We start from the raw sequence: 13,580 nt of genomic DNA, 5'->3' as shown, positions 1-13,580 counted from the left end.
AAAATCTATTAAAATAATTAAATTTGATACAATTTACAAAGTTCAATGACTTTATTAAAACAAATTAAAATTTAATTAACCTAAATGAAAATTTGATGAAAATTTAGTGATCAATGATAAAATTTACTCATGAAAGGCTTTACAGACTTTAATACTTCTTGCCTCCAGTATTACTCCTCTTCTTCAGTTCCTCTTCTCTCTTTAAAGCAGCTCCTTTTTGCTGGGAATGGAGTTTGTCCTTTCCCAGTTCCCACCATACCCAAGAACAACCTGTATGGTGGCGTTAGCACTTGAAGCTCAGCATGTCAATAAAATGATGTATATGGAGGGCCGCAGCCCATCTCTGTTCCATGAAGAAATATATCATGTCATGGAATTTTTGCCATTGGACTCGGTAGAAACTGACAACGCTTGAGCAATCCAAGACAAACATCTTAACCAACGGATGCCGACACTTGGTCTCATAATTACTTGAATTCATAAATTTGACTACGGAATGACAATCCTTCACACAGTGGGACAAAACACACCTGCTCTGCCAGCTAATGCATGTTTAATAACGACAAAGAATGAAAAAGAAAGTTTTGCTCTCATACAAATTTCAATATATGTATCTGTGGTGGGGTTGAACCGGTTGGTGGCCATTGCTAGATGTATGCAAGTAGGACAGACAAATGGTGATGGTAGCACCCAGCAGATTAACTACTTTACACCAAATAGGAGCAGATCAAGGGCCCTACCATGCCACAACATGCATCCACCTAAAGCTATATTCAATCCCTCGACAATAATCATAATTCCCATTGGCAGCTGGGAAATTTGTGGGAAAGGAAAGAAATCCAGATACTGAACCATACCTCCTGCATTATGTATGAAGCAGATGTTGCATAAACATGCTATGGGCATTTACCGAACAACAAAGAACTTAAGGAAAAATATCTATTAGACAGAGCAGTTTACTTCTGCATCTGCAGCAGCAAAGAGATGATCAAGAAAAGTACACGAACAAAAAGGTTTATGATATGTGACATTTAGATAACTTTTTGCAAATCTAACACAATTGTTTCCTTTACATAAAGCTCAAGCTACAAAGATGCGATGAGAAAAATTTTAAAAGAAAAAAAAACATGCTCAGAGGCAGAGCATATCAACATACTCTTCGTCTTCACCATGCAGAAAACAGGTAATCAGTACTCAGTAGACCTATGCAATAGAATTTGGGTTACCTAAACAAAACATAAGGAAAATAACCCAAATCTAATCAGCCCAAAACCCACAAGCCAAACAATTATTCCCCCCATCAAAATATAAGTCAATAAGAGGGAAAATATAACATAGCCAAAATCATACATCTAAATGTCAGTCTCTTGCAAACTAGCCTCCCCTAATTTTTCATTTTTACTTGCACAATCATTCTGCCAAATTTCTCGACCACACTGTACAAACCATCTAGACACTCCCTATATACAAAAATAATAATAACCTAGTATAATTACCTCTATGAGTAATTAAACTTCTCTTCTCTAAGGACTGGATGATGAAGCCTCTTGTCTTGGTTCTCTCAGATACCCGAGAAGCGTTTCAGCCTGCAAAATTAACATTAAAAAAACCTCAATTCTCAATATGAAGAAAAAATTACTTAATGTTGAATATATAAATGCATGGATACAACTGATGCAAACTCAGCATTCTACGTGAGATATATGTTAAAATTTATGGCGAAGATAACAACAACTCAGCAACTCTGGACAACGCTCAGTTCTGTTAATCCATGTGCAACGTCTTAATAATTAAGGATGTTTAATCAATCAATTAATTCAATCAACTATCTACTTAATAACCGTGTAGGGATTAGAAACACGCTATCTACCATGTAGTGATTATCAAGCATTCAACTTTATCCTCCGGCAAACAATCGAAGAAATAAGGTACATCCAGAAACGTATTTCAATATCTTCATTCAAACACAAGACAATCAACATCAACTAAAATTACCTTATGCTTAGCCCTAACACTCCCGATCTGAGAAAGCGCCACAAGAGGAGGGATCCCACCTTCCCTTACAAGCAAACCACGATTCCTAATGCTATCAGCACACAACTGCAACAGTGTCAGCACTGCGAACTCCTTCCCCTTGACAGATCCATCCTCAATCGCCTCCACCAATGCCGCAATCCCACCTTCCTCCACAATAGCTTCCCTTCCTTCCTTAATTCCTGCCAAGCTACTAAGAACAACCATCGCTTTCTCTGACATCCCGGTCCCTTGCTCTCCCACCATCCCCACTAAAGGCCTAACTGCACTGGCACTGACCGCCCTTTCTTTGTTCTGCCTGGCCGAACACAGCTTATAAAGGGTTGTCAGTGCATCTTTCTTCCCTCTGTTGGATCCATTCATCAGAAGAGATACCAGTGGCGGGATTGCCCCGCATGCTCCAATGGAAGTCTTGTTTTCTTCAATCAAAGCTAAGCTCAGAAGTGCACAAGCCGCGTTTTGCTTGGAGGTTTCGGTTCCTGTCTTGAGAACATACACTAATGACTTTATAGCTCCAGCATTTATAATTAGGACTTTGTTCGGTTCGAAAAGTGACAAATTTAGTAACGCAGTCACTGCATGCTCTTGAGTCCAAGGATCGCTGTTTCGTAGGAGTGGAATCAGAGCAGGGATCGCACCGGATTCTCCGATTAACGCACGGTTATCCACGCGGTTCTTCGCTAGCAGCCTGAGCTTTGCCGCAGCCGATCGTTTCACCGCAACGGACGGTGATTGGAGACCGTCGATGCAGATCTTCACTGTGGGTTGAAGATCCTCTGGCGAAATACTCTCAATAATTTCTGTCGAGAAATCCTCTCTCTGTAGAAAGCCGTGACACGGCTCTGGCTCCGGCTCAGACTCGGCTCGATTGCTGCTCTCATTTATCAACGCGTTTTCAGTTGAGGGCAAGCTCGCTAGGCGCTGCAACTCACCAGAGATATCGCTGCTACAAGCGGAGAAATCACTGAAGGCTTGAGAAATGTCCAAAAAGTCCTCGTTTTCTGACTCGGACTTAATCGATTTGGTGTTGCTTTTGGAAGCTAGTTCCCCGAGACGCATGTCGATAACGGATTCGGTGAGATTTTCGGAGACAAATCCAGACCTTTCAGGAACGGAGCTGGTGAAGGAGCAGCTGCTGTTATCGTTTTGGTAGAGATTGGAGCGTATCGTACGCATGGAACGGCCCGTGTGTCGGTGGATTTTGGTGGTCGAAGCTGAACCTGGCGTGTAGAAGTTTCGACCCAACGAGAACCGGTTTGAATTGGAGTGAGAATCTTCCAGCGAAACCATTTTTAGAAACAACAAATGATTTTAACTAGTAGTACTAGCAGTTAATGCAATTTCGTAACTATTTTTTGGTTTTGCTTTTAAGAGAATTTCATTTCTTTTGAATACTTCATGTTGGAAGCGAAGAGAGAGCTGAAAAGAGCCAGGGGTGGGAAGCTAGATTTTATGGCCTGGCCTGGATCTGCTTTGTCGGGTGGTCTTGGTATCAAGGTAAAACTATCGTCACAGCCCGTGAAAAACAAACCATTGACAGACTAGATAAAATAACACGTGGTCAGTTCTGGTCTCGTCAGGTCCTTCTAGTAGGGTCAACATATGACTTTGATCTTTTTAAGAATCTACGGTGGTGAGAAAGTGCTGATATGACGGTAGTCACACCCAAGTGGTTTCATCGCTTTTCAAAACCCTTTTTCTAAAAAATAAAAAATTTGAATTCAAGCTAGGCCTGGCTATGAATTTCGCCCAAATGCACTTGGAAAACTGCTGGGGCTCACCCAGGTGAAACTTTACTTTTCACTCTTGTCAGCCACGCTTTAAAAACAGTAAATTGAATCGATCGGCATTCAACTGACCATTAATTGTCTCCGAAATCCGAAATATTTCCATTTTGGGTCAGTAGTTTCAATTTCTACTAAATGAGTCGCCAGTTTTTAGTAATCTTAATTTGGCCATGTTGTCAACTCACATTAATTAATTTAAAGTTTGCAACATGTTAACCAAATCAGGACCCATGTTCAAGACAATCGTTCATATTACCACAAGCTCGAGATATTTTAATTGTAATTAAGCTTAATCTTTATTTGATCATCATTTTTATTTTCTACTAATTAACTACATATGATCCAAATAAAGTTTTCCTCCAAAATACAGTCACTAATATATATTTTTTTATAAAATATCAATATAATTCCTATATCTCCATCACTTTAACCCATTGAATCTAAGTTAGATGAAGTTTTTTAAGTAAAGTTTGTAAATTTTTTTTATTAAAATGATTTAACAAAAATTTTAATAAAAAATTTATATTAATAAATTGATAGAGTTTAATAGGAAGATTAATACTATGAGGAGATTAATACTATGTAAAAGAATTATTAAAAATATCATTTATAATAGAAATTTATTCAATATTTATTTAATAGTAAAAATTCTATCAATATTTTTATTAAGAATATTTATCTAAAAAATATATCAAAATTTATTAAAATATTTTCAAAATTTACAAACTTAATCTATATAACAAGAGCTTTCAATCTATCAGTTTTGATTTTTAATTTTATTATTTATTTCATTATTTCTAGTAGACCTAATAATTTATGTATTCATATCATGTAAAATATTAAAATTTATGTATTCATATTGTATTTTATATGAAAATTATATGTCATAAATTATGTCTATACGAAAATATAAAATACATTTTTTGTTTATTTAAGTCGTATATAATTATTGCTAAAATTTTAAATCGTATCATGTTTTATTTTTTTTATATTGCATTCATATTCTTAAATTATCAAATCTAATTTCTAATAAAAAAAATTCTAAAACTTCACCTAAAAAATTTTATCTAAGTTTTTTCTTACAAGATACCATCCATTACAATACTTAGTTAATAAGTAGGTAAAATGAAGAAAGCAATAATGACTTTTAACATTGAAGCTTAGAATATACGTATAACTAAGCTCCAAAGAAAAAAAATAAAGAAAATAAACAGGTAAAATAAAGAAAGCAATAATGACTTTTAACATTAAAGCTTAGAATATCTATACACACTTATATAAAAAGGGTTTCATGAGGTTTCTTAAGAGGACACATGTTTTTTTTTTATTAGTCTCGTGTCATTTTAGAAAAAGGAAAAAAATGTATAGGGATTTATGGCTTTCGTAAGATTGAGCATAAGTTTTTTTTGTTTCTTACACTTGTTTTGTTTTTCTTTTTATAGGTGTCTTTTGTATTTATTTTTCTTTGACAACTGTTTTTGACTCAAAAAGTTTTATTGTTTAAAGTTGAATTTGGAAGCTTTTTTGTATATGTTTTCATTGTTGTTCTAAAGCTTTTAAGAAAGTGTGGTGTGTGAAAAAAATTTTTTTTCTCTTGAAATTTTTTGTTGATTTTTTCTGCTAGAATTTGTTGTTCTTTTTTTTTTGTTTAATTGAGCCTATATATATATATATATATATATATTAGTTTTCTTTAGGTGTTTTTGTTGTGCATGTTGTTTTTAATATGTTTTTTTTTATTATTTTTATTTGCATGTTTTGATCTTTGACGAAAATTAAGTTTTTTTTTTTATTTTTGGGTTTTCATTGGTGTTCCAGATTTTCTTTTCATATTTTTTGGTCAAGTTTGTTATTCTTTTTTTTCTTCTTTAATTGAATGTGTTTATTTTTTGTTTTGGGTTTTGTTGACCTGGTTTTCCTATTGTATGTTCTTATATTGAATAAGGTTTAGGTTTTTTAATTCTTAACATAAAAGTTTAAGACACAAATTTGTCTTTTGGGTTTGTTACTGTTCATCCTCTGTTATTAAAGAAATTACACAAAATTATTTTTTATGTTTCGTACAATCTATTTCTACTATTAAAGTTTTCTTTTAGAGAAAAATTTGGTTTACAAGATTTTTATTGCCAATGCTTTGCTATCAAAGTTTTCCTATTGCATAATTTTTGTTTTTTTTATTAGCTTTTTGTTTTACATTTTGTTTGTATAAAGTTGTCAATTTGTTTTTTATTCATTTTTTCATTTTTGTTTGCCTCGGAGTTTTGTCAAATTTCGTGGATATTAAATTTTGAGATTAGTGTATTTTTGTTTTTTTATAGTAATTTCTCCATTGATTAATGTATTGATAAAAAATATATATGAGAAATTTATTAAAAGAGGTGAGAAAGATTTTTAGGGTTTTGTAATTAGTTTTGAAAAATAAAAGAAAGTTTATGTTTATATACAGGTTTTAGGTTTTCAAATGTTACTATTATAATAATGTTTTAGGTGAGGGCTAAACACAAGCAATTCATTGTTCTAAGGAAACTACCATGATTAGCAGGAAAAAATGTGGATTTCATGTTCATGATAAAAATTAACTTTGATTGTAATCAATAGTTTATTACTAGATGATCATATCAGTGCATAAAGAATGTGTAGAAATCCTATACTTGGATGTCTTTGTCTTTTATAACTAATTATTTAAAGTATTAGCTTATCATAATGTAAAATAAAAGAGGTATCTTTTAATTGAAAGAGTTTCTTCAAAAGATGAAAGGATAATTTTTGATATTTTGTTATTACATCATATATTTTGGCTTTGGTTGGCATATTAGTAGATTGCTATAATATGTCAAATTTATCAGAATAGTATAGGTTATAAAATGTTCATGTTTCATTTATACAAAATAAGTTTTCAAATTTTAGTATAGATATTGTTCCAATGCCCTCAACTCTCACATTCATGTTTAGGGAAAGAAATTAACAACACCAATTAAAGTATGTTTGTTAGCTACTTCACCTGTTACATTTAAACATTGTTGACAATATTTAATTGCATTAGATGATTAGTTTATGCTTGGAAGATGTTCATTTAGATACATAATTATATATATCCATTTCACATTTTCTTTTACGGATTTAGTATGAGATTTTGCTATTTCTATAGTTAAGAGTTAAGAGGTTTTTTTATTTTGGTTTAGGTAAAGTACTTGACTTTACATATGTTCAGAATTTATTTTCTCATTTATTGTTATGTTGTTTTCTCCATTTTTTTCATTCATGGTAAGTTTAACAGTATATTTTTCCTCCATCAATAACCATTAAATTATGTAGGTTATGGCTGTTAGTAGAGTTTGTTGTTTAGGTTCTTTACGTACAAGGTAACTTTTAAGTTTAGATTTTGTTTCTCAACTTGCCTTATTTTATCTTATTTTATTTTTTTTCTTTTCTTTTCTTTGTTAGTATTTATTTGTTTCATTTATGCCTTACGTTATTTTATTTGTGTTATTGGATTACAAAAATAGTCTAACACTATGTTTTGCTATTTTTTTAATATCTTTTTTTTATTTATGGTTTTATTAGTTAATTATATTGTATGCATATATTTGTTGTTAATTATTTACAGTAAGTTATTATCTTTACTTATTGATTCTATTAGTAGCACTAGAAACATTTATTATCATAAGATCATATCAATGTATAAAAATGTGTAGAAGTCTTGTACTTAGATGTCTCTGTCTTTAATAACTAATTATTTAAAGTGTTAATTTATCATACTGTAAAATAAAAGATGTATCTTTTAGTTGAAAAAGTTTATTCAAAACATGAAAGGGTATTTTTTTATGTTTTATTATTAGATCATGTATTTTGGCTTTGGTTCAATCATTATAAACTGCTATAATATGTCAAATTTATCATAATAGGATAGTTTATAAAATATTCATGTTTCATGTATACAAAATAAATTTTCAAATTTTAGTAGAGATATTATTCCAATGCCTTCATGTTTCATATTCATTTTTAGAGAAAAAAGCTAACAACACCAATTAAACTATGTTAATTAGTTACTTTGCCTACTACATTTGAACATTGTTTACAATATTTAATTTCATTAGTTGATTTATTTATACTTGAAAGATGTTCATTTAGATATATGATTGTATGTATATCCATTTTACATTTTTTTTTACGAATTTAGCATGAGATTTTGCTATTTCTATAGTTAAAAGTTAAAAAAAAATTTGATCTTGATTTTACTAAAGTACTTGACTTTATATAGGTTTCGAATTTGTTCCATTATTTACTATTTTGTTTTTTTTTTCTCATTCGTAATAAGTTTAACAATACCTATTTTTTTCTTTTTTCCATCAATAACTATTAAATTATGTTGTTGATTAATTACTCAATTTATTTATTTATGTGTAGGTTATGGTTATTAGTAGAGCTTATTGTTTTCGTTTTTTATGTACAAGGTAACTTTTAAGTTTGGATTTTGCTTCTTAACTTTCCTTATTTTCTCTTATTTTACTTTTTTCTTTTTTTTTTGTTACTATTTATCTGTTTCATTTATGCCTTATGTTGTTTTATTTGTGTTATTATATTACAAATATAGTAAAACATTATGTTTTGTTATTTTTTTAATGACATTTTTTTGGTTTGTGGTTTTATTAGTTAATTGTGTTGTATACATATATTTGTTGTTTATGGTTTATTTTATTTATGGATTATGTTACTAGCACTAGAGTCGTTTATTATTATAGGATCATATCAGTACATAAAAAAAGTGTAGAAGTCATGTACTTGGATGTTTCTGTCTTTTATAACTAATTATTTAAAGTATTAGTTTATCGTAATGTAAAATAAAAAAGGTATCTACTAGTTGGAAGAATTTTTTCAAAAGATAGACGGGTATTTTTTTATGTTTTGTTATTAGATCATGTATTTTGGTTTTGGTTGGAGCATTAATAGACTGCTATAATTTATTAAATCTGTCATAATATAATAGTTTATAAAATTTTATGTTTCATGTATACAAAATAGATTTTAAATTTTAGTACAGATATTATTCTAATGGCCTCAGGTTTCACATTCATTTTTAGGGAAAGAAACTGACAACACCAATTAAACTATGTTAGTTAGTTACTTTGCCTACTACATGTAAACATTGTTGACAATATTTAATTGCATTAGTTTATTTGTTTATACTTGAAAGATGTTTATTTAGATACACGGTTGTATGTATATCCATTTTACGTATTTTTTTATAGATTTAGTATGAAATTTTGCTATTTCTATAGTTAAGAGTTAAAAGGTTTTTCGATCTTAATTTAGGTAAAGTTCCTAACTTTACATATATTTAGAATTTGTTTTCTCATTTATTGCAGTGTTTTTTTTTCTCTTTATTTTATTCGTTGTAAGTTTAACGGTACATGTTTTTTTACTTTTTCCCATCAATAACTGTTAAATCATGTTTTTGATTAATTATTCATTTTATCTATTGTGTATCGATTATAGCTGTTAGTAAAGACTATTTTTTATATTCTTTATGTACGAAGTAACTTTTAAGTTTGGATTTTGCTTCTCAACTTTCGTTTATCTTTTATGTTACTTTTTTTTTACTAGTTATTTGTTTCATTTGTGCCTAATATTGTTTTATTTGTGTAATTAGATTACAAATATAATATAATATTATGTTTCAGTGTTTTTTTTATGCCATTCTTTCTTTAGTTTGTGGTTTTATTAGTTAATTGTATTATATGCATATATTTGTTGTTAATTGTTTGTAATAAATTGTTGTTTTTAATTATGGACTTCGCTATTTGCAGTAGAGAGGATAGAAGTGAAGAATAGAAAGATTACTGTATGCAAATTAAAAAGAGAGCAAGCTATTTGTATAGGTAATTCATCTTCATCTAGAGTCAATGGATCTGAATATAGTAGACATTTTTCTTCAGTTAAAAGAATAAGATATTCAAGTTTAGTTGATAATACAATGCAACATTCCAATATTGTAAGAAAGTTTGACAATATTAGTTTAATTAATAGCAATGTAAATGGAGATGTTATATTTGTTGGTGATGTTAGAAAAAGACTTTTACCTTCACGTTCTGACTTAACATGTTTCATAACATATGTGTCTCAACGTGTTTTGGTTTCTAATAGTGGAGGAGGTACCCATCAATCTCATGTATTTTTGCATTCTTCTATTAATGGTAATGGGGAATTACAAACCATTGTAAGTCAAAACATGCAAATTTATTATTGTAAAAGATTCAGTTGTTCATATGTCAAAAAAAGAAAGCTTTCATTGAACTTTGACTCTTTTGCAAGTTTTTCTCACTGTGTTAAGGATTCAAATTTAGCTGTATGAAATTTTTTTGGCATCTTATAGCTATTTCCTTAGAACAAGGGAGCAACCAATTGTGTTTCACAAGGTGATATGCCAAATTGACCATTTAAGTAAGTTTTACTATATTTTGCATACTATTTTTTATTGTTCTTTAGTTGTTATGTTTCTCATTTGTTTGATATTCATATCTTTTCTTTTGTCCTTTTAAGGAACATTTTCAAATCTTTTAATTTTAGTGGTCCAAAATGTATGTCATTTTTATGATATAGTTATGTGGTATAAAGAAAGAGTTAACATGTCAAAAAAAATATGAAATCTTATATTTACACTTTATTGTCAAGAAGGGATTATCATGTTACCTCATTTTAGAAAAACTTCATAATATTTAGATCAATTGCTCAATTATAATGAAGGGTGTAGAAATATCGATTTAAGAGAAAATATTCGGGTCTATAATTTGATGTTTCAATTTAGTTCAATAGGAGGTAGGATTGATGGTAGTGTTTATAATAGACCAGGTCCATATATTGTTAAGACTTTTGGATAGAATCATCATAGAATTGGGTCTTTGCTTCTTTTTCTTGATTAAAATCCTAAATTTACTTAGATGTACATATATGATACTGAAAATAAGATTTCAAATAGGATGTCTATCTTTGAAAATTCTTCCAAGGCATCAAAAATTGATCCAAATAATGTTGATGATTTGGTTTCAATGTTAGATGCAAATAACAAAATTGTTAGTCTTTAGAACAGTCAAAGATAGATTTAGTGATTTTGATTATATTCTTATGAGATTAAGATTGATTGGTGCAAGAAAAGATAGAGACATAACTTATATTCCTCCAACTGGAAGTGAGGTTGCTGCATTAATTGTTGAAGTTATTGTATGAATATGATAGATGTCGAGATATAATTATTAAATATTGATCTGATGGTTTAAAGAGGATCTGTGACTCCACGTTCTTTTATGGCTTTGCTATATCTTTTATTATTTCCCTTATGGTGAGGAAATTACCATTTTAACATTAAATATGTTAAATTTGTAAAAAAAAAGCGAGACACATGAAAAAAGTTGGCAATGCATGATTATTACACATTTATTCTCCATAATAAAATGGATTTTAGTAATACTTTATTACCAGGTAGGTGATTGTTCTAACAATTTATTGTTGATACTTATACAAGTGTTGAAAAAATGTAATTGCAATTTGTAAAAGATAATCATTATTTTTAAGAAAAGAAAATTTCAAGCATTTAAATCTTTTAACTTTGCATTTGCATCGTTAGCTTATCCATCATTGATATGAATGTATGCATAGGCATTTTTGTAAAAGACATTTACATTTCATTTGCATCATCATTTTAAAAGAGAACATTTGTATTGTAGTGGTGTTTGCCAAATTTGGAAAGATTAAAGAAGAAAAAAGAAAAGAAATGTGTAAAAACATATTCAAAAGATCAATAAATTTTAGAAATTTCAATGAGATGGCATAAGATAAAGGCTTTAAGCCCAATCTAACTGTCATGGAAACTATCAATCTAGTGAAATCGGTATTGATCAAGAAAAATGTTGTGATAAATTATTTTCAAGGTATTCGATGGTGATATCTAAGTATTAAAATATGAATTTCATTTTATCGATAGTGATATTTGAGTTTCTTTCAATAGTGATATCTAAGTGTTAAAGTTAGAATTACATTTTTTCAGTAATGATATCTGAGTGTTAAAGCTAGAATTATATTTTCTTGGTGGTGATATGCAAGTGTTAAAGCTTGAATTTTATTTTTTTGGTGGTGATATCCAAAACATTTTTAAAATCACTCGATGATGATATTGGAGTTTAAAGTTTGAATATGCATTTTTTCTCTACATTTGTATTTTTTTCAATGGTGATATTTGAATTTTCTTCGGTGGCGATATCAAAACTCATTGGCATTTTTTCAATGGTAATATTCGAGTTTTCTTAAATGATGATATATAAACTCACTTGCATTTTCTTGATAGTAATATTTGAGTTTTCCTTCGGTGGTGATATTCGAAGTTATTTTTTCAACAGTGATACCTATGCTTTAGTTTCAATTTATTTTTTTTAAAGCTTTTAATGAGAAGAGCTTTTAAATTTGATTTTTTAAAAAATTCATTATATACTTGTCTGAACAAAATTGTTGTCTTTTAGTCTTTACCTTATTTTTTATTCTTAGTAATATGCAAAGAAGGATAGCTGTAGCACTTAATTTTGTTTAGAATGATAGATGATAAATGACAATAATTTTCCATGTTTTAATAAAGTAATGTTAACCAAAAAATTTCATGTGTATGAGTTTTGAAATAATGGATATGGTGAGTAGCTGTCATGCATAAAAAGTCTCAATATAAGAGCTTTAAATGGAGATAACTAGAAGCAAATCGTACATTGAGTATGGGAACAAATTTTTTGTATACTTGAGCCAATGTGAAGCAAGATTACAACATGTGCTACTATTAGAAAAATTCACGCAAAATTTCAAAGTAAAATAACAAAAAGTCATGGTTTGACAAATGAAAGATAAGAACACATGTTACTTTACTTTTCACACAATGCTACTTCATTTTATAGCCGAACCGCATTAGAAAAGAAATATTTTTACCATTGTCAAAGTAGGAATTTATTAGATTATATGAGAGATGGTTACACATGGCATGAAAGAAAATGAAATTCATCTATTGACAAAAGCGCACAGTCTGTTGCAGAGGCCTGTTAAAGTGTTAAAATTTTTATTGTGTCAGATGACTTTGTGCATTTTTTTCACCAAATTTAAGCTTGCCAACTTCATGATCTAACTTTGCAAATGGAGATTTTAAAGCTACCATCACATTTTTCTTCTATAATCCCTTCAAATCCAGGATTGGTTAGAAAATTTTTATTATAAATATAGAATCAATTTACAGATTAAAAGAGGAACATAAAAAAAAAAAAACACAAAGAGACATAGAAAAAAAGAAACAAAACTCAACTGCACCAACTACTCACCACCCCGTACTGCCCTAACATAACCCCGCACATACCAACTCCTAATAAAAAACCTCATTAGACTTTTTCTCTGCCCAACACTAATACTACCAACTCCATCCATGCCACCACTTAAATCGTAATTGCTTTCACCATTGCCTAAAACCACTTATAAACTGAGAAGCACCACTGCCTTAAGCCAACCCTTATTGTTATTGCCAACACCAACACTACCTAAATCACTAACATTACTTAAACCATAACAGATTCAACCAAAACTGTAATATATTCAATTACAAACCACAAAGCCACCAAGCTCTTCCATAGCTTACAACCACCATTCAACCAACATTAACTGAGCCTAGTTCACTACTGTCACACTGCCATACCATAACCAAAACACCCTATTGAAGCAAAAAATTTTTTTCTCATTTCC

The 13,580-nt window shown here is 29.7% G+C and overlaps 1 protein-coding gene across 4 annotated transcripts; it reads right to left on the bottom strand.

Moving 5' to 3' along the window:
• Window positions 1-50: 50 nt before the first annotated feature.
• On the bottom strand, window positions 51-3,456 carry LOC111275267 (uncharacterized). 4 transcript variants are annotated; one of them, XM_022860480.2, is made up of 3 exons: window positions 1,996-3,456; window positions 1,497-1,586; window positions 51-860 (listed from the first exon to the last, which is right to left on the bottom strand). In XM_022860480.2, exons 1-2 carry the CDS (start codon window positions 3,322-3,324, stop codon window positions 1,524-1,526), a joined length of 1,392 nt encoding a protein of 463 aa, XP_022716215.2. In that variant the 5' UTR covers window positions 3,325-3,456; the 3' UTR covers window positions 51-860; window positions 1,497-1,523. The 4 variants fall into 4 exon arrangements, with proteins under 4 accessions (XP_022716215.2, XP_022716216.2, XP_022716217.2 ...); XM_022860481.2 differs by having other exon boundaries at window positions 51-343; XM_022860482.2 differs by having other exon boundaries at window positions 51-270.
• Between the last annotated feature and the right edge of the window lie 10,124 nt (window positions 3,457-13,580).

This window comes from Durio zibethinus, chromosome 26, assembly GCF_047325235.1.
Source record: "Durio zibethinus cultivar Kanyao isolate XHJ-2024 chromosome 26, ASM4732523v1, whole genome shotgun sequence".
In the NCBI taxonomy this organism is placed as follows: domain Eukaryota; kingdom Viridiplantae; phylum Streptophyta; class Magnoliopsida; order Malvales; family Malvaceae; genus Durio; species Durio zibethinus.
The sequence above is the reverse complement of the archived record's forward strand: the minus strand, read 5'-3'. Positions and strand labels throughout refer to the sequence as shown.